Raw genomic sequence first — 22,120 nt, forward strand, 5'->3', positions numbered from 1 at the left:
ATAAGTCTAACACCGTCTCTAATTATCCAATTTGCGAGCAACCAGCTTGGTATCCTTGAAAATTAAGGATTCCATGAAAAACAAAACTCCTAAGTTGTACTTGAAAAAAAATAGAATTTTTAATGCTATCAAAGTTGCCAAAATCTTTCATTGTAGAAGAAGGATTGTTGTTACATAAGGAATCCTCGCATAATAAAGATTGTTTGCTGGCAGATTTCAAGCCCAACTTCAAACACGCCGGTCTCTCTTATCTGGATGAGTTACTGAACTTACTAAATATATATGTAAAGCTTTATATGTCTAGTTTTTACCCTCAACCAAAATTGTCACAAAATTCAACAGATAACTTCAGATATGACCTAAACAATACACGATGGTCTAGTATAATTTATCTTGGATCCTTTTAGTTTTAGACCTTGTAATAGGCTTAATTAGTACCTCTAATGGATTATTTAATGATGCTCGCTGATTCGTATCATTGGGTTGACTCGAGATGCTTTATTTTTTCTTCAATTTCATCTTTTAACATTGAATTATCTTGGAATTCAACTTTGTGATTTTTTCCCTCTTGACAAAGAGCTTTTTTTTCTTCTGGTTATCCTTATCACTTTTTATTTTAAAATTAAATTCATTTATTGTTGTTGTTTTTCTATCATATAATTGGATGAATTTTTTTATTTATTTAAAATACTCGAGTATTTTTTTTATGTTACAAAAAAATCATTCATACCGCGGAGAAAAGCATACAACATATCTAGTTTGAACTAATCCTTATACTTAAACTCTAGGAATTAAAATGAAGAATTTTTAAACAGTACCATCTCTTTCATGAAAACCAAAAGTAGCAATCCCAAACTCCTTTTCAATCTTTTCGACATCAACGCAACTTTACTACTTCCATTACTTGCATAAATCATACCAAAAAAAAAAAAAAAAGAGTAAAATTAATAATAATAATAAAAAAAATCTCTTTCACACACGCATGTATTTGGAAATTTTGAAAAGTAAAAAAAAAAGTCACACACGTGGGGAAACAGTGACACGTGCAAAGTGAAACCACACACTCCACACACGCCTCCTCAGTTCTCGCAAACTGAACGAACCCCATAGCCACCCGGACCCCATTTTACAATCTGTCTTTCATCCAACCATTTTCTCTGACTGGTCGAAAATAAAAAGCAAAGAAGTAGATTGGTTACCAACAGGGAGGGAGGGTGTGACCTCAGATCAAAACGAGAACACGTTAATATTATTACATCATAAAGAAACAATGTGGAGAAGACTAGCCTCTTCACACCTCAAAACCCTAGCCACCGCCTCCGCCTCCGCCTCCGTCCGATCCACTCAATTCCTGCTCCTTAACCGATCTCCTTCCGCTTCTGTCTTCAATCGCTATCTCAGCGCCGCTTCAGGTCCTCTCTCTCGACTTTGTCTAGTGTACTGTTGTCTCCTCTCAGATCTTAACCTACACACACTTACGACACCGTTTATGACTTCCCGATTGTATTTTTTGTGTGGTTTTTGTAGTTAGTATTTGACTCGTTTCTCGTTTTATTTAGGTATGTGTTATGGAGATGAGATTTGTTTAAAATCTATGAGTTTCTATAATTTTGTAATTTAATTTCGGTGGCTGCAATTGGATGGAGATTTGTGATAAATGATGCTGCTGCTGTTAAATGCTGAATTTTATAATATTTGCATCATTTATGGTGTGTATGAAATTGAAATTAAATAATTAATGATGAAGAATTCTTTGGTTTTGTAGTGGATGGTGCAGTAAAGAAGAGGGTTGAGGATGTAATGCCTATTGCTACTGGGCATGAGCGGGAGGAGCTTGAAGCTGAGCTTGAGGTGCTTTTTTCCCCTCCTGTTTTTGGAAAGTGAGAAAGGGAAATGGGAATGGCGTTTCCAATTATGTTGAAAAACAACAAGAAAATGAACTGTTGTGTTATCAAATTTTTTTGGTTTTTGATTTTGATTTGCATGAAATGGGAAGTTAAATGGAGCTGAGTGCGCTATCACTTGTATTTATTGTAACCTTTGCTAATGCATGGCTTTTTTTTTTTTTAATAGTCATAAACCAAGTCTGTTTTATCTGTTGGGTTTTATTATATTATGTGGAAGAGATTGTTCTTATTTCAATTGTTTTTTTGCTGTTCAGGGAAAGAAACTTCTTGATATAGACTTTCCTGAAGGCCCTTTTGGCACAAAGGTTAGTGCTTTGCACTTTGCCACTTCAACATGTTGTTTCTCTTAAGTATTGTGTTTTTAATAGGCGAGGTCATTCTCTATGTGTTCTTTTTTATATTATTATTTCTGCTGTTCATTTGTGTTAATGGAACATGGTTGTAATGATTTATGTTTGTATGGCAACAATGGTTCACGCCATATTATATGTTGTTTTGAAAAAAAATATGAAAAGGTGTTCATAAGTCTGACAGCATTTACATGTTAGGATACAGATTTGGCACGAGGAAAAAAAGTAAATTTGAGTTGCTTGGATTTGATTTCTAACAGTTTTGTTTCATTAGGTTAAATGTGACAGTGGTAGTGTAAGGTTTCTTGTAAAAGTTGGTTGACTTCATGAGTTGGTCCTTATATGATTTTGGTAAGGTAAAGATGAAATGGACTTCTGTTTAAACCAGAAGATGGAATAATCTCCTTTTTCTCTTCTAGAGGCTGCCCTTTTGCTTATTATAATGATTAACATGGTTCCTGTGTTGAGGTCTCTGAGATTGTGCCAAGGGCCGAGGCACTTAATATTGCTTTAGAAGTAGATTTGTAAATTTTACAGTATTATTTAAATCAAACTGTCATGTATGCAAGGAGATGCTCAGTAATCAATAATGAAAAATAAAAAAATCAGAAATGAAAAAATAGCGAATTTAATGGGAATGAAGACAATTACTATGTTATACAGACTTGATATGAGAATCAGATTAAACAATAATAATTAATTAATTGTTAGCGGTGGCTGCTTCTTTGGAGTGGCGGCATGGAAGATGTTTTGTGGTAGAGATGGCAGCTTTGACAGTGGAGGTGCTGATGGTATAAATTTCAAGACTATTTCTATTCCTTATATCTGAAACTACCACCCCATGTTTATAGCTCTAGGACCCTAAATCCTCAACTGATTCCATCTCTTTTATTTCTGTTCTGAGTTAATCTGTGAATGAGTGGGCTTTAATAACCTTTATTCACATCCATTTCTGTTCTTGGAAGGTTAACAATAAAAATCTAATGGCTTATGGTAGTCTGGTTTGGTTCAGTTCATTGAGGTTGTCTGGGTTGGTTCAGTTCATTGAGGTAGTCTGGGTTGGTTCAGTTCATTGGGGTAGTCTGGGCTGGTTCAGATTATTTGGGTCATTTGTTGGTGCAACCTGCACCCAACTGTTATCAAGGAAGATAGTTTCCTTTTATAGACAAGTGGCATTGCATTCTTCTCCTCTAATTTTACATATCACGTCTGTATAAATTATGTTTATTTATATAGATTCTTTCAGATGGATCAGTCCTTTTCTTTTGTGATTTTATTTGTGTGCACAACTTTGCTAAACTGCCATTTTAATTGGCTGGTAGTTCAGTGTCAGCAAACTTTAAATAGGTGCCCTAAGCCCTTTGAATTTTCCACTATTATAAATGCTTCCCCATCCTTTGAAGGTATAGTTTATGTGTGTATGATTGTCTATAATGGACTCTTGAATTGTCAACTATTCATTGTTGACGACTTGTTATTATTATTGTCTGTATTATGCCTTCTGTCATATTCCATTGTGCAGAACTATGATAATTTTGGCCGTATATATAATCTGTATATATAATTTTTTTCCCCTTGTAGGAAGAGCCTTCTGTTATCAAGTCCTACTATGACAAGAGAATAGTTGGATGCCCTGGAGGTGAAGGAGGTGGGCATTTATCATTCTTATTTCTCCTTTTTTTGTTTGAGCTGATGATAGCATCTTCATCGAATTAAGCAGAAGTACTTTATTCCTGTATATTGAAAAAAAGAATTTTGCTTAATTTTTTGAGTTGCAGAGGATGAACATGATGTTGTGTGGTTTTGGCTGGAGAAAGGCAAGCCTCATGAATGCCCAGTGTGCACACAGCACTTTGCGGTAAGTGGAAGGTTTGAATTGAAATCACTAGCAATTTGTAGGGCCTTCTGCAGTGTACTGAGCCTAACTTGAATGTGAAGATCTATGCATATATTTGTCCTTTGAATCTAGTTGTGTATGCATATTCACATGCACCTGTTTATAACCAGTATGGTTGACCAATCAGTTCTTTCTGTAGATGATTTTACCTCATCATGCCATGGGATGCCTATTACGTTTTAGATGACAATTTATTTTACTAGAAATGCATATTTGTGATCTGTTTGATCAATTTTGAGCATAAATATCTGAATTAAAATCAAAGTTAAGTGTAGGGTAAACATTGAAGGCTTCACAAGCTTTATTCAGTCCAGAGTTGTAGTGTTCAATTAAAAAGTGATGTCTATAGACTTGGTTTGGATTTGATATTTGGATCACAATGCACTGCATATCATACCTCTCATGACTTGGGGTAGTTCAATCTGCAGAACGTGTAACCAAATAATATATTTTCTGCCTAGATACATGTAATTCTGAATGAATAGACTAAGTGAACTTTTTTAAACTGAATTGTCTCTGGCTGCACGTCTATAACAACAATTTAAGTTGGAGTATTGCTAAATTTTGCTGACTCTTGTTGGTGTTTGACAGCTTGAAGTTGTGGGCCCTGGAGGACCACCCGATGGACATGGCGATGATGATGATCATCATCACTAGTTGCAGCTTTCAATTTTGCTGTTGGAATAAAATATGAGAATATGATGAGACAATTTCAAGTATACAAGTGCAGCTTCGAAGTTCAAAAGCTTTATTATGTCTTTTTTTGTATTTGATTGGTCCTTTATTGTTGTGGCTGTTGCTTTGGCAACAATTGGAATGGATCTCCTCTTGTGGTTATGTAGACAGAGAGGCCACTGGAACTCAGGATTTTGTTAGGTTCTTTAAATGCATTTGCCAAATAATCCATAGCTAAACTTACATTCTTTCGGGTTTCATGGAACTTCTTGATGTAGTTTCAAGGGAGCCATAGAATCTCTTACAGCGGACTCAGCCATTTTCAGGATGTTGGAGTTCTGCGGTGCCCTTCTTGCTGCATCCGTGTCATCAGTATTCAATGGTATGATTATGGCACGATGATAATCTGATACGAGCTTCGGAGTTATCTTTCACAGATAGTAATAAAATTCGATGACTCGGCAATTTTTTTCCTGATAATTGAATAAATATTGGATGCTGATGTGGGGAACATGGCCTTTTCAATTCTACCCTCTCCAGTCTTTGTGGTTGTTTTATGTGGAAAGCTGTCACAGAAGAGAATCGGTGCAACCATGTCAGCTCCATTGCATCAGTGCATACTATTTCATCAATTTAAATGATTTTGATTAAAACTGTGATTATCATCTGAACTTGCAGTTAAAAGTCAACAACACAAACTAATACTAATGGTGGTGAGCATCTGCAGCATGGTAATGTATGGGTCGATGGGTGTCAATCTGAATGGTTAACAGGACGTAGAGTTCGAGGAGATGAGGTCAATAGATAAAAATAAATTATGGCTACATGGCTGGATGCATATTTGTCCAAGTTGCAGAGAATGCCAGCATTTTCAGCTTCTGTGTTCTTTTCCATGGCTAAAATTTACCACCCTTTTATTATTATTATTGTTATTATTATTATTATTATTATTTTTAGAACCTTACAATTGACTCCTATTTTGATGAAAGGGTGTATCACTTGAATGCTTTTTTAAATGTATGTTCAAGAGATCCGGGGTAAATCTGTGTGGTTTAGTGTTGGGATAATGGTAAATGAGTTTATCAACTAAATGACTAGAAAATCGCAAACACTAGACCCAGCTAGCGGTCCAAGGACATTCTTTCTCGCCCCCTTGATCCTGTAAATTTGAATATGTAGTGTTAACTAAATTGTGGGCTTGCGCTACCCACTAACCAACCTAAACTTCTTTTAATATATAAAAAAAAATGTTAAGATAACCCAAGCATTTTAAAAAAATAAATTATTGATTAAATTGTATTAATAAACTTGACTAATTTTATTTTTAAAAAATACAATGATAATAAATAAATTAACAAAAAAGTTGACAACATAAAAAAGGTGAAAAAACCCAACTTGAGGCTATCCAGGTTAGCATGCTAAATTTGTGACCTAATTGTGATATTGGGATAATCCTTTCAAAAGAAAACTGAATAAAATTATGAAACTTAATTATTAAATAACCTAAAATTGAAAGAAAAAATTAATTAAAAAAAGCAATGAAAAAAACAGAGTTAACTCGGGTTAACTCACCAACCCCGTGACCATGAGCACATGATTTGGATAATCTTATAGAAAGAAAACTGAAAAAAAACATGAAAACCAATTCCTAATAAATAAAATACTAAAGGATTAAATTAAAAAAAAATCAATTTTAAAAAAAATATATATAAAAAATCAAAATCAACTCGTGCTAACCACTAAAACTCGTGACCTGATCTTGAGCTCGAGACTAACCCCATAAAAGGCAAACCCTAACAAATATCGAAGCAACATTCCAAATCAGCAAAATGCTAAGGGATGAAACGGAAAAACAGCAAAACAAAAGAAATAACAATTAAAATAAATTTGATATAAAAATAATTTCAAATCAACGCTCAAGGATGAAATTAAAAAATAATTAGGAAAAGGATGAAAAAAGACAAACAACAATTAAAAGAATGAGGACCAAATTTGATATAAAACTAAATGAAACCAAATGATGAGGGGCAAAATTAAAGAAAAAATTCAATAAAAAAAAGGTATAAAACAAAATAAATAGCAATAAAAAGAAAGATGACCAAATTAAAAAAAAATAACATTTATATTTTGACAGAGGGAAGAAGAGACAAAAATGAGGGAGTAGAAAAAAGTCAATTGAAGCCAAATCACCACGCCACTATGCACATGCGCGACACCAAATGAAAGATGACGGCAATGCGCTTCCAATATCGCCCTGGAAGGCTGTGTTTGGATGAGGGATGATGCCGCATGCATCGCTCGAAGGGCATAAGAGTCGCCCACTAGCTGACGCGTGCCTTGCACGTGTCAATATTTTTGTTTTGATAATATTTATATTAATCAAAAGACCAAATCACCTTCGGTCAACTTATTTATTACAAAAAAACAAATATAAAAAAGATAAAAAAACCATTAGATGTAAGTTTATCATATTTGTTTTTTGTTTTGAAGGGTAATATAATCTTTATAATGTACTTTAAAATGAAAAAAAAATCGAATTGTCTTTTGTGCAACCTTATAATTTTTTTTTGCTTTTTAGAGAAATATACTCATTATACTATGCATTTAAAAGAAAAAAAAACCGAATAGTCTCAAATCAATTTAGTAATAACTAATGGATTATTATAAAAAGATCATTTTACCCTAAACATCAAGACTATTGTTTTGTTTTTCGTTGGAAGAGCAAAATGATAATTACATTATTATGGTGTATAGTAATTTGTGTTTAAGTGCACAGTAAATTATTCATTAGGGTGTTTTTTTTGTGTAATATTCAAGAAGTGAATGCATAAGGAGGATGTAGGATGAGTCTTTACAATTGTTCAAAGAATTTATTACCTTGAAACAACCAGATTAATGAAGGGTTGAGGTGAGCCACAAGGGTAGGATTTATAGTTAAGGAACAAAATAAAATTAATATTTTTTTTAGATTTACTTTTATAATAGAAAAAACTATCTTAACAACATCCTGTAATTTAGTTCAAATACTTTAATTTAAAAAAATCAATAAAAATATAATTTTAAAAATGATATCTTGAACTTATACTAATACTTAACATCATCTAAAAAAAAATCAACAAAAAATATTGGATTATTTACAAAATTGCTATTATTTTTTATTTAATAACTAAAAAGACATTGTAATATTAATATTACAACTTTTCTATTAAACTAAAACTTGATATTTCATCAAACACTTTGTAAATCAACCCCAATTTTATAATTCTCATCAACACAAACCTAATAGAAATGGAAAGTCTTGCATTCTCTGGGGATAAGAGAATCCATCTATTCAAAACTCACAGCAGGTACGATTATAAATACTGACAATACCAAGGTCATGGTTTCAGGGTAGTAGCGGAGGACATTGTCTTCAACCCATTTGCGTGCTGCGGTCTTAGCCTTGATTCAAGCTATCAAAGGTGTTGTTAAAATGAACTTGAGCACACAAGTCATGGTAAGAGACTCCTGTTTACATATCCCATAACTACGAGGGATTTCTAAAACAAGGAAGAACATAGCTAGAAGTTCATGGCATGGAAAGTTTTTCCTTACAGATCAAGGCATCTAGCCATCTGCAAAACTGGCATTACTTCACATCATTTTGGGATCGACAGAGCCATAATCCCCATGTTTCCTAGATAATGGACACTAATACCGAAGAGACAGAGTGAGTTTTCAAGTTGGAGCAAGGGGCCATGTAGGTTTATAGGATATGGGCTGAAGAAATAAAGGGTTTTAATATCCGAGATTGTTTCATGCAAGGTTCGACCCTAAGGAAAAACATAAAGGAGAATAAAAATCCATGAAGCTTACTGCAACGGATTTGGAATAGAGCCTTAGTTGAATTAAGAAGATGAAGCACAAAACGTTAATAGAGTATATATTCAACTATGACAGACCAAGTTCTCCATGTACTGGTAAATAAAGCAACCGATATCTTGTAGAACAATATTGAGAAAGGGAATAAAAAAAGAATTGATTCAAAATTCCCATAAAAAGATATATCTTGTTTCCAACAATGAGAAAGGAAAAAAAGTCAGTTTCTGTTCTCCTTTGAGAGAAAAATGCACAGAGAAGGATTTCAATACGTAGCTTTCATTATATTCTTCCCTGATCAATCACTTTCTTCCTTTAATTAAATCCTTTCGCTCTATTTCGTAACTTCGTTCAATTCATCGAGCTTTCCCTGCAAAAAGGCAAAATCATCTTCATTCAATTCCTAGAAGTTCTACCAGGAGTTGCAAGCAAGGGATACAATTATGCTTTGGGCGGCAGTCTAAAGATGCAGCTGGAGATAGATAACAAGGAAAAACTAAAGAGAGAATAAAAAATAAAAGAAAAGCTTTTGAAATTAAATTTGTTTTATTTGATTAAGAGTGGTGGTAGGAAGTTAGGTTTTCATTATTCGGACATGTAGATGGAAAAGAAAAAGAAAAAGAAAGAAAAAGTAATATTGTAGCTTGTCAGATAAAAAACTAAAAAAATAGTGTCTTTACTATGCGCTTAACTCACAAATAACTATGGATTTCAATCATGATTTTTTTTTTTTTTTATTATCAAACTTTTTTTATCTGCAATTTGAGTTTTAAGTGGTTAAATTGATGATCATTTTAGGTCTAATTTGTTAAGGATGAGAAAGACCAGAAGACAAAGGATTAAAATAAAAAAAAGAAAAAAGAAAACTGGAAGGCACTTTCAAAATTGTGGTGAAAAGTTAACTTTGATCCTTACTTTCCACTAGATGCATTTTCAGTCCCTTTTGTTTTTTAAAACTCACTTTTGATCCAAAACTTTAATTTTTTTTTAATTTTCAATCCCAAGGTTTGAGAGAGGAGAGACATGCTTGCTAGATACCAATTAAAGAGAGAGAAAATCATCATTGTCATTGATTTCAACCATGAAAACGGTTGACCTTGGTGTTAACTGATTTCATTTAATATGAAGAGTTCCACTTTGGTGTTCTTTGACTTTCACCTTTCTTGAGATGGTAGATCTAGGGTTAGGAAGTTTTTGGAATTCTGAGTTTTTTGATCGATTTTTGAGTTATTTAAGTCCATATACGAGTTTATTAAAGTTTCTAAGGTGTTTTACTTTATTTTTTTAAATATTTTTTGGGTAAAACAAATATTGAAAAATAAGTTTTTGAATACAAAATATCCTAACCATGACGTTTCAGTGACCCTTTGGTCACCAAAATCTAGGCCAATAGATGATGCAATATTTGTGTTTTTTAAAAAAAAATTAAAAAAGGACAACATGTTATTTGCCCGCTAATATAAAAACACAAAAAGGCATGATGCACAAGCCAAACATATTTCTAATCATTCAGGCACACAAGGTCATATACCTGACCTGTTTTGTTTTTTTTACATACATTTTACACTTAGGTCCATTAAAGTAGATTGGTTAAAAATAATTTGAAAATTTCTTATTAGATACCATTGAACTTTTAAATTTTCTTACACAACCTTTTATATATATATATATATATATATATATATATATATATTAGAAAGTGCTTTTTATGTACAACCCTTCATATTTTTTTTTTAATTTTATTTGATTGCTATTTTTTTTGTTTCTTTTCGAGAAAATCATTAGCATAGCAGGCCCACATTACCCGTGTTTTTGGCCTGCCTTACAAGCCAATATTGCCCACATTTATAGGCTCTTTCTTAATGCCCTAAATTATTATATTTCTCCAAATTCATTTAAATAAAATAATTTTTAAACCTGTTTTTGAATAAGACCATGCCTTACACACACACACACACACTAACATACCATCTTTTTGTTATCCCATTCATGATTGTTTTTTTTTCTTTTACTTTAAGTTTAACAAAGAGTAATTATAATTTAATAAATGATATTATATTTGATATATTATTTAATTAGATAATCAATTTAATATGTTCAAACTTAGCGTGATAATTTTTTTTTAACATTTCTTGCACTTATATTTCTCAAATTATTTTATTAAATATAGGCATCATTTTTAATGGCCAATAACTTTATTTGTAACTAACTTAACCTAGGATTGGAAAATTTAATGCCGTACAAGCCGCCTTCCAATAAAGTGACCTTAATCTTTCTACACCCAATGACCTGTTATTGACTTGCAAGTAAGGGAAACATATCTAGTTGGTTACTTTAACAAAGATTGTGATGACTCATTCAATGGGTGATTTATACTCCGATAAGGAGTTTGAAGAAGTTCATCAACAACTAATATTAGTCGTAAAAATTAGGGAGAACAAAAATCCAGGTTGCTATATTAAGAAAGCCCAAAGAGGCTAAAAATCATATTGATAAAAAAAAAAAAGATCAAAACAACTAATAAAAATAAAATCAAACCTTTTTACTGTCTCCTTAAAGTAACAACAATATTGGTTGTTTCTAAATCAGGAGGACTTTTTAATAAAGGATAAATACAACAAACCAAGCATGATTGATCATGACTAAGGATGGAGTATGTTACTAATGTTATTATAGGTAAAATGTATACTAATCATGGTAAAACTAAAGTATTGATATAAAAAAATCATGATAAACCTCTATCTGAAATGTATAAGTATCCTATTTGTTACACAGTTCAACCTAAAGGAGAAACTTAGGGGGACAAAACAGATTGACATGCGATTGAAAGTCAAGCCCTTTATGCCTAAAAAGCTTTTTGGAAAGGAATGACATAAAAACTAGCTATAATAAAAGTCATTTAAACTCCATGATAACTATGATGAATTGGCTAACAATCACTACACCTTTTAAGACTTTGAAAGAAAGTAGTAATAAGGTTGGCTAACCAAAACTCAGTTTAAAAGAATACAATGTCTAAACACATATGTGAGGAACGATAAAACAATATCCTAACACTATAAAATACAATTACCTTAATTTTTATTTAAATACGAAGTCACAATATAAAAGCTAATAGCTCAGCTCAACATGAATCATAATATAAGATGACCTTTGATCATTGTGACATCATTCCTACGAGGATTGTAGATCAATCAATTATTGCTGATATGAAATAAGGGTGTATTGATGAGAAAAATAGTACACATTCTTTGGTAAAAATTTTCCTAGTATGTTTGTTCTTTACCAAAGTGTTTCTATGTCGTGTTCACTAGCTGGTATTATTTATAGTAGCCATGTTGAGCCAAGTCAGGGTGGATTTACTACATATATTGAGATTTATTTAGTCTTTTGAATGAGAAATTTCTTTAATCTTCTTAAAGGGGAGATTTATTCTTATACACTTTAAATAAATAAATTGTATCCTTCTTCTGGAGGGATTTATTCTTGAAGAATTGAGAATTTTATGGAAAAGATGGATAATTAGATATTAATTGAAGAATTAATAGAAGAACTGCATCTAACATTTTAATTAGAAATATTCTAAACATCATGCCTAAAATATTAAACATGATTTGTTAAAAATAAACTGATTGGTTAACATGTCAAACATTTAAAAATATAATCAACATTTTGCTAAAACAATGCTCAATTAGCTACATCATTAATGGTCAATTCCTTAGATCAATTTTGGTACTAATATAATGGTGGGATATTTTTTTACTGAGTCTAGAAATAAAAGAATATGAGAGATATTATTTACATAAAATATATACATCCATATATTGACCAGATAAGAATAATAATTGTTCACAACCAAATAGAGAGAGGAAGCATGAAATCTATCATGAACAAGAGTTGTGATTGACAAGGAAAAAGTGATTGACTATGCTGAGTTTAGGTTTGTGTATTAAACCAAAAGCTTCAATCTTATTTATAATAAGAGTTTTTAATAGATTAAACTAGTCAGAATTGCAGAATAGTTATGATTCATCTAATTATCAGCAAATAAAAATTTATATTATATTAGAATTCAATATAAATGCTCCTTATCTAATATGAATAATTTTTTATAGGATTAAAATAAGATATTTAGCTAAAACTTTAATATCTTAACAATATTAATATGTCATTTAGTACCTGGTAAAGATGATCAACCCCATATATGCAAATTTTTTTCTGTAATTTATTCAATTCAATTATTTTCAATTATTGCTTTATTTATAACCTTCATTTATTTCCTTACTTTGTTTATCTTCCTTGCCTTTAATTCCCATTTATTTCTACCTATATATTCTTGCTCTCATATGATGTTACTTAGGATATACACACATTTCTTAAGGTTTAAAATCCTGAAATGCCCATATTTTATTTGATTTCGCAAGGCAGCTACCTATCTTCGCTTAGGATTTAATTCTTGGTTGTTGTTTATCCTTACTAAAAAGAAGAGACAAAAAACAAGTAGTATAATTGATCTAAAAATATTTGATTGAGCAACATATATTAATTTTGATAATCATGTCAATATATATTTTGGCCACCATGATAACAAATTCTTCCTTGTAATCATCCATCAATTGTTTTTTATTAGGCTTCTCTAACTTTTTTTTCTTATAGAATCTACAATCCCTTTTAATACGCTTATTCTTTCCACAAAGGAAACAATTTCTTTCTTCCTAAGAACATTGTTGGTGTAATTGGAGTAATTAAATTAAAATCAACAAACTTTCTCTTATGAAATTTGTTCTTTCCATTGCCTTTATTTGTCACTATATTGATTTTGAATCCATATTTAATAGCATATTTATTTCATGAATATGATTTTTTTTATCAATTAGAATTTGCTTCAAGATTTGATTCATAATTAGATATTCATTAGAGCACATGAGTTTTGTTTATATAATTTTTTCAAGAAGTTAGCAACGAAACTTGTACTGACTTAAAAATATGAATTTTCAACATCTTAGAGTTTGGAAGTAAGGATTTGCAAGTCATCTACTTGCTCTATGACATATTTATCAATCATAGTAAATTCAAAATATTATATTGATGTAAATTTATCAATACCTTCCTTTTCATTTTGATAGATACCTTTAACAGCTAATCCTTTTGATAGTATAATGGTACCGCCTAAATGTGCAAATGCATGGTCTATGTTCTCGATTACAACGAAGCTTGTTACTAATGAATGACTTGGGTGACTTGACCCAAGATAAAAAGCATAACAGGAAGGTAGCTCGTGAACAAAGAAAATTAATCATCACTTTGTTTTTTACCTCATATTCTTACTTTCTCTCTAACCATAATAATATTATTTTTTTAATCAAATCATTGAATTATTTATCTCTTAAAATTTCTTCAATGTTTATTCTTACACACATCTTTTTTTAGGAGGACTGCAACCATTATATAACATAAGGGTTATATCTCGTGGCTTGGTTAAGGGAACCCACCTGAACCATAGCAAAAGTAAGTCTTCATAAGACAATTGTCATTGCTTATGGACTCGAATCTCAATGATCTATCTATGACTAGGATGAAGTTTGGGTGAAACTAAGTAGAAGTCCAAACTGACTGATGTGAAAGAGTCAACAAATGAGTTGTGGTTAGGAATGAAATGCAACTCGAACTCAAAGCTAACTGGTTCTCTCCAAAATGCATTGAAACACAACAGTTGATTAGACATCTAGGGGTAAAGCACTATTTCAGTGTGGATCACGAGAACGGTATCAAATCAAGACAAACTCTGAATACTAGATATGATCTAAAATATCAAGGGTCAAGGCTGGTTAGTAAGACATGAGGGATACATCGTCAAGAGGAAAACAACCTTGATTACCAGCTAAGGCACTTAAATGACTGCTCAATGATAAAGAAGGTAGAGGTGCAGAGCCAGAATCTTTAAAGCACTTGAACAACTCATACAATTTGTTAGAGAGAGTGTGTTCACAATGTAACCATGACATAAAAAATGTCCTTTTGATGCTTTGTACAGGCAGCCTTGTCTTCATCGGAACTTGTAGGAGTAAGTTATACAAGGCTTTAGTTGTTCATCATCCATGCATCAAATAGAAAATTGCCAATTCAACGAGGAGAAACTTGATCTCACCCTTCCAGTAAATAAAGTTGATTTCATTTCTATCAAAACATTCAAGTTTGAACTCTTATGAATACACCTTAATTGTTGTCTCTTGCACATGAGCATCCATCTTCAAGTAGCCAAATAACACGTTAGAATTATTGGTGGTTGATGATTGTTTAGTCCTTGTAACATGTAGATAACATCATTTTTAAAGTATTATTTGCCCCACTATAAAAGTAGATGCTGTTGGATTAAGACAGATATAGTTCCAGGACTAATAGAAAGACCCTAAAAGTCTTAGATAACAAGACAAATACTGACATTTTATAGTTATTTATCCAGAAGGTGCAGTGATTTCTTAAAAAAACGATGACTTTTGGATGAAAAAACATGAAGAAACCACTCACAGAACTGAACATTCGATTGAGGCCTCAATTACTGCATGTTTGGAACAAGCAACTGAGACTCAATCGGATGTTCATCCCTTTTTTCTCCATCAATATATTCGTTGGAGCTTCGACTGGCACAGGTTTAAAACAGCATCTTTTCAACCTTTTATTCTTTACAGTACTTTGGTTCTTAAACTTTTTTTGTTTTGATTCCTAACCCTTTTAGTATTACAACATGACCCTTGATTTCAATTTTTGTTTAAACCTTGGATTCAACAAGAGTTCTTTTAGTGTGGTGTCACTTTTAATTTTTATAACTTTAATTTACGTTCACAAACTAATCTATCTACAGTTAAAATGCAGATCACAGGGAAACCTCAGCTAATATGGTATGGCTCACAAACGTCTCGTCAATGAGTGATCACCAGCTTCTTACATGGAAAATATTATGCCCTTGCACTTTATTCACAAAGTTGAGAACTGGAACCTCGATGTCTCCTATATATAGAGCTAACTTTATTACATCCGGAAGCCAGCATAATTATGAACAGCTAAAACTGTATTATACGACATAAGACAAGTTGCATTAGCTAGCTAGTTTTATATCCCTGAAAGTGGCTAGCCCTAGTAATTTATATCCTTAATGAATCCGCATTATTTCTATTTTAATCTCAGATTAGTGACAACAGCATATATGTCGTCCGCAGTTTAATAAACCCACAGATTAAATTTAATCATTCACGTAATTGAGATTGATTCTTTCCCTGCTGTGTATGGGGTATGGAATTCAGTAGTTGACTTGCCCTATTTTTTTTTTTTTTTTGTTCTTCTTCCTTTTAATTTCCCCCATAAAGGAGGGGAATTGCCCTTTTCTAGCGTTGACATTGAGATAAATTACCACATTTTTGGATGCCCATATGCTTCTGTAACGAATCACGGCATACCATGTCAGCTCTAGTCTTTCGAAGAGTTTAGTCAACTGGTTAGAAACAAGAGGAGGTGCTTTAGCAATGTTTATAGAACCCTAAAAAAAGTTAGGACTAATTAATTTTGGACACTAGAGCTAAAGCTATAAAGTGAGTTGGACGGTAGGCATGTATGGTGCCTCAAGTATGAAGTTCTTTCGTCCATAGCTAAGAATTTCTGGGTTTTTTTTTTGTTTTTGTCAAAAAGGAAAAAACACTGGTTGGGTACAACTGTAAATGGATGTCATCTGTATAGGAAACAGAAAAATTATTCCTCCATTACATGCTGGGAAAAGGCTGCATCTTATAGGTGACCTCCACAGTGATATCTTATGATGAGAGGGGAAGACCCTTCGGCATTCACTCTGTCATATCTACTGGTGGGCCTGGATATGAAAACTCACCTCGCTGAGGCCAGGAGATATGCCGAAGTTGTCCCTGTCTTACAAATTTAGTAACCAAGACATATTCTAGTATTGGCATTTGGCTTTGGGATGGAAAACGTGGTGGGTGCAAAGAGAATTTGATTTAGGGGGAGTGCTTAAAAAAGAGTTGAAGAACTCTCTGTGATGTATAGAGAATTTGATTGAAGTGACACCCATTTCAGAGATTCCTGATCTTATCATTTAACAAAGAAATATAAATGTATAGATGAACTTTCAACTACAATGGAATGAAATGAATTGGAAAGAAGTTAGGTTCTCGAAAGCCGAGTGCTTTGCAGTTCTTGTAAAAGGATGCCTGGGGATAGACTTTAATTTATCACCACATAATAACAATCTAAAATACTCCAGCAATAGGAAAAAGTTACAATGAGCTTAAAAAAAGAAGAGGCTCTTCCTAGCAAAAGTAAAGCTCATGGAAACATAAATCAGTTTTTCACAAAAACTCTTCCTGCAAGCCTTTCCATGGATCCATAGTGCATTCTGCAGAAGTGAGTGTGCATTATATATGACCACCAGAGCATTGCAAAAACACTCGAGCGCTTACAAATCAGCGTATAAGCCAGACTGCAAAGGCACCTGCGAATGAAACCCTCTCTCTTTTATTCCCTCGTGACGTTAGCATAAACAAACAAAACTTTTATCGGTGGGACTTGAGCTGCCAAAAAATAAGGTATAGTGGTAAGCACAAAAGCAAGAAAGAGGATGGAAGGAGAAAAAAATTCGACATGCTTTTTCACGCGTCTCTTTCATACGAAAAACGCAGGTTGTTGACAAGAAAACTCACACACACATTCAGACAGGCCTATCATTATGTTTCTGTGTAGATATATATAGTACACTCATACAAGTAAAAAGAAAATTCAACTTCTCATCATTACTTCCTTCTGTTGTTGAGAACTAGTTTTCCTTCTGTTGTTGAGCACTAGAATCATTAATATCAGACTTTGTTTTATTGTCATTGATAAACTGGACACTCGAAACTTGTCTTTAAGCTTGTGATTAATGGAATCTGTCAATCATGGGAAATACATAAACAAATGATTGAGAAGAGATATTTTGTAATACTGATCAGGATTTATTCTTTCTTGTTTTCAGTAATATTCTTGAAAGCTGTTGTTGATTGTTGCTGCTGCTGCTGCTGCTAGTTGGGATTTTTTTTAGCTTTATTTTTTTAGCCGCTGCCCACAAGCATTAGATTCCTCTCTATTTTCCGTAATCCCAAAGACTTCCCTCTCTCCTACCTGTGCGGTTCAGGAATGGATGAATGTGACCCTCTCTGCTTTGATTCTCTCTGCTCTTAAAAAGATTTCCTGCTTTTTTTTTTCTTCTTTTCTTTTCCTTGTCTTTTTCACCCTCTCCTTTTCATGGATGCTTTGCCTTTCCCTTATTTCAGTTTCTAATATGTTGCTGGCGTTCACACTACATATAAAATTCTTACTAGTGAAAGATATGCATATTCACTTGTTGTATTCCTTTTCCACGCTATAAATACACGTTGTCTTTCAGGGTTTTCTTCATTGCAGTACCCCCTCTTCCTGTCATTTATTAACATATAGGAGGTGCACTAAGGTGTTTGGTTCCATCCTCAAAAAATGAGCTACCAACAACATTTTTCCATGGGTTCTGGTTTGTTTCCTTTTGTCTTTTTGATTGCCTGTTTCATTTGAATTGGAATATAGTTTAGATTCTATTAATGCAATGTTATATGTGCTGATCTTCTTGGTTTCTTGTACTAAATCTGTGTTTCCGCTTTTATTCCGTCCTTTCAACTTCGTGGTATGTGAGAAGTGACTTCGTTGGTTCAATATTCAGGTAGTAGACCTGCAAGAAGAAACTTTGAATTTGGGAGGACTTGTGTGGTGAGGCCCCAAGGGAAACACCAGGCCACTATAGTTTGGTTACATGGTCTTGGTGATAATGGTTCAAGGTATTGTAGCTATTCTTTCCCGTCTATTGTTGTTGTTTTGTTTTGTTTTGTTTTCTTTCATTGCATTGGCATGGTAATCCACCATTCAAAACCAAGTTTCAGATTCCAAAACTCTCCTTGAGAAAAGAAGAGACTCTTTTCTTTAGATTTACAAAAAATTGCAGATAACCTATTCTTTGTACTCAAGTTCATCATGGAACGAAGTGTTCTGAGGCTCAAACATCAGTGTGTCTTAGCATATCACTCCCTATCCAGCAAGCTACTGATCACTGTTTTTCTGTGGACTTCATCTGATAAACAGTCCAATTGGGCTAGTGGGAACTCAATGATTTATTCCTTAACTAGCCATCAACGATTTATGCATTTTTATCTTTTTTTCCTTTTGTAATACATACAAATCCTTTGTTGGAATATGGTGTGCCTTTTGGTTTCAAGGACAAGATAAAGAGAAAGGAGTTCACAAATGTCAACACAGAGCCATGTTCTTTATTGGAGGGGTCCATATGATATCAAATATTTTCGTTTTCTTCTCCTTTCATTGAGATTCTCATTAGAATAAGTTCCATGGGGAGAGAAGCTACAGCAGTGCCGTGAAATAATGTCGATCTGATTATTCCTCCTTTCCTGTTATTTTCTTGTTTGATGCTGTGCTCAATTTGGGCATGCTTGAATTGGAAAACCTTTATATGTCATATTCATGGCTAGGTGACCACTGGTTCACTTAATTCTGGCAACCCATGTTAAATGTGCTCTCTGCTAAGAACTTTAGAGATAAAAATATTCATTACATTTATGCCTTCAACTGCTGCTCTTTCTCAAATGCTGTGATCCCAATACTTAGAAAATATACTGCAGATGGTTATTAATATTTTATATTTGAATTTAAGAGATTAGGGATTTGTTTTTTCTTCTGTGGGACATGGCAAAGAAAATATCTCTTAAATCCAGTCATGTTTCTCATTTTATTCTCTATTTGGTTGCAGTTGTTCCCAGCTACTGGAAAACCTCCCTCTCCCTAATGTAAGAAGCTCATTTTTTTTGGTCTTCCTACTTTATGCACTCTGAATGTATTTATATATTTTTTTACTTTAATTATCACCTTGTGGATGTTCTGTTTGCATTCCTCCTCCATAATTATCTTATATGTTTGCATTGAAACTCATGACGCAGGTTAAATGGATTTGCCCAACCGCTCCTACTCGTCCTGTGGCACTGCTGGGTGGATTTCCTTGCACTGCATGTAAGAATGATCACCTTCGTTTCTGATTAATTTAATCACCATTGTTCACTGCATATCCATCTTCAAATATTTCAGAATGGAATCCATTTACCTCAAATACTTGTAAAACTTTCACAGGGTTCGATGTGGGAGAAATTTCAGAAGAGAGTCCAGATGACTGGGAGGGTTTAGATGCTTCAGCAGCACATATAGCAAACTTATTGTCTACTGAACCGGCTGATGGTATTTTTGAGGCTATATTTTCTGTGAAAATCTACCTTATCTGCATGCAAGAATTTCCTGTTCGCAGCTTTTATAAAATACTGTGTGCTTATTCCACTACAAGGGCAACTAATTTTCACAAAAAAAGTAGAAGTTCAACTCCATCTGAGATATATGAAGTGATGGTTTCTGGCCAGTATTAAATCGCTCTATACTGTAACACTAGATGATGCAACTTTGATCATGGCTTCCTTTATGTTGATCTTCTTGAGCCAATATAGTTTTCCAAGTTGCAAGCTATCATATCATGTTCGAAAGTCATCTAATATTAATGCAATGCATCAGTCTCTGTCCATTTTAGCTGATTCAAATAATGGCAACTTCATTCTTGCAACATTTTTTTTTATGACAGTTAAAATTGCTATTGGAGGCTTCAGTATGGGTGCTGCAACAGCCCTTTATTCTGCAACTTGTGCTGCCTTTGGACGATATGGTAACGGTAATGCGTACCCTATCAACCTCAGAGCAGTTGTTGGACTAAGTGGCTGGCTTCCAGGTTCAAGGTATGACCATTCTGAGCTTTCTTTCCTGAATAAACCCTTTTATCCTGCAGCTATTACATGGATGAGGGATCGGTTGATCCATCAGCTATCTAAAGAGAGCATCTATACTGCCCAGTACTTGTCTGCAATAATTTCCCATGTTTGCTCGTTAAGAAAGGTTTCTTTTTTGTTCATACAGGAGCTTAAGGACCAAAGTCGAAGGGTCACATGAGGCTGCAAGGCGTGCTGCATCCTTGCCCATTTTTATTTGCCACGGAACAAGTATGCACTCCTGTCTTTGTCGTCTCTAGCTCCATTTTTTAAACTAAGATATCGATCTAGCATAATATAGTTGATAGTGGCACTTCAAAAATCTGAGACAGTTTATGAAGCTGAAATGAGTAGCTTTCTTTGCTCTGGTGACAGGAAACTGCATATCCTTTTGATCATTATCCAGATTTTATATCTGCAGCTGATCTGCTCTAGCCCACAACATTACTAGAAAATCGCCCGCTGTTACGCGGGTGGTTAAGTTTTTTTTCCCATTGTTTAGAAGATTATACCTCTTTTTTTTAAATATTAAAACACTATAATATTAGCCGTTGGTCATATTATATCTTTATTGGATTTGTTGGATTTAAATTTATTATTTCATGTTTTTTCATGCTCTTCATTTGTAGTATTTTCATGTTTTTTATTATGTCTATGATATTAAAAATAAGAAGGCAATTCGCATAGATACATCGCACATATTGAATAAAATGGACTCATCTTAATCAGCGTACCATTCTGATATTTCAATTGATTTCAATTAAAATTTGTGCTTACTAGCATTTATAGATTACTCATGTGTCTATGAATGTATAGGAAATTAGCAGCATTTTCTACAACCTGCCATAGCTGTGAAAATGCCTAGAAATCGACCGGACTATTCACCTTGATTGACAACTACATATTTCCATCGCTATCGGATATACACATTTCCCTTCCAAATGAATCTTCATGCAGTGTGACTCTGATAATTCTTTTCAGGTGATGATGTAGTCCCCTATAACTACGGAGAGAAATCTGCTCAATGCTTGAACACAGCAGGATTTCGAAACCTGACATTCAAATCTTATGAAGGGTAAAGCATTTTCTTCAGAAAGCAGGAACTAACTTGTAATGGTAAATGTAATACGAAGCAATTTTTGAGTGCCTTAATGTGGGCTGCAGGCTTGGTCACTACACAGTCCCGAGAGAAATGGATGAGGTTCGCAATTGGCTTACAGCGAGGCTGGGCCTTGACGGCTCCCGCTCTTAGTTGCAGAACAGAATCAGCTTCAGTCTGGAGCTTATGAGGACGAAGAACGGGGAAAACAATAATGGGTAGAGGAAAAGTAGTTAGCAATAGAACAGGTTATGAAGTATATGGTATAGATAATATAACCTTCCTGGTTCCCTGCCTGACCCTAAAAATAAATCTTGCATGTTGTCATTTTGATTGTAGAATTTAGCAGTAATGGGTGTCGTCAATTCTGCCTGCTGGGAATTTTGTATTGGTTAATCTAATATTAAGTCTAGTGAGATTTTCCTACTATCATTCCCTCTCTCTGGTGAATG

General features: G+C 33.4%; 2 protein-coding genes across 2 annotated transcripts; both read left to right on the forward strand.

The window, feature by feature from the left end:
* Window positions 1–1,103: 1,103 nt before the first annotated feature.
* LOC7475722 (cytochrome c oxidase subunit 5b-2, mitochondrial) lies at window positions 1,104–5,077 on the forward strand. Its single transcript, XM_002304126.4, has 6 exons — window positions 1,104–1,412; window positions 1,766–1,851; window positions 2,162–2,212; window positions 3,839–3,905; window positions 4,036–4,115; window positions 4,746–5,077. The coding sequence occupies exons 1-6, from the start codon at window positions 1,271–1,273 to the stop codon at window positions 4,809–4,811; spliced, it is 492 nt and encodes a 163-aa protein (XP_002304162.1). The 5' UTR covers window positions 1,104–1,270; the 3' UTR covers window positions 4,812–5,077.
* A 12,451-nt stretch (window positions 5,078–17,528) lies between these two features.
* Window positions 17,529–22,100, forward strand: LOC7478369 (uncharacterized). The gene is made up of 9 exons (XM_002304125.4): window positions 17,529–18,234; window positions 18,421–18,535; window positions 19,519–19,555; window positions 19,706–19,775; window positions 19,893–19,997; window positions 20,389–20,539; window positions 20,718–20,800; window positions 21,551–21,644; window positions 21,734–22,100. Exons 1-9 carry the CDS (start codon window positions 18,201–18,203, stop codon window positions 21,819–21,821), a joined length of 777 nt encoding a protein of 258 aa, XP_002304161.1. The 5' UTR covers window positions 17,529–18,200; the 3' UTR covers window positions 21,822–22,100.
* The last annotated feature ends 20 nt before the right edge of the window (window positions 22,101–22,120 follow it).

The sequence above is a fragment of the Populus trichocarpa genome, chromosome 3 (assembly GCF_000002775.5).
Source record: "Populus trichocarpa isolate Nisqually-1 chromosome 3, P.trichocarpa_v4.1, whole genome shotgun sequence".
NCBI classification, from domain to species: domain Eukaryota; kingdom Viridiplantae; phylum Streptophyta; class Magnoliopsida; order Malpighiales; family Salicaceae; genus Populus; species Populus trichocarpa.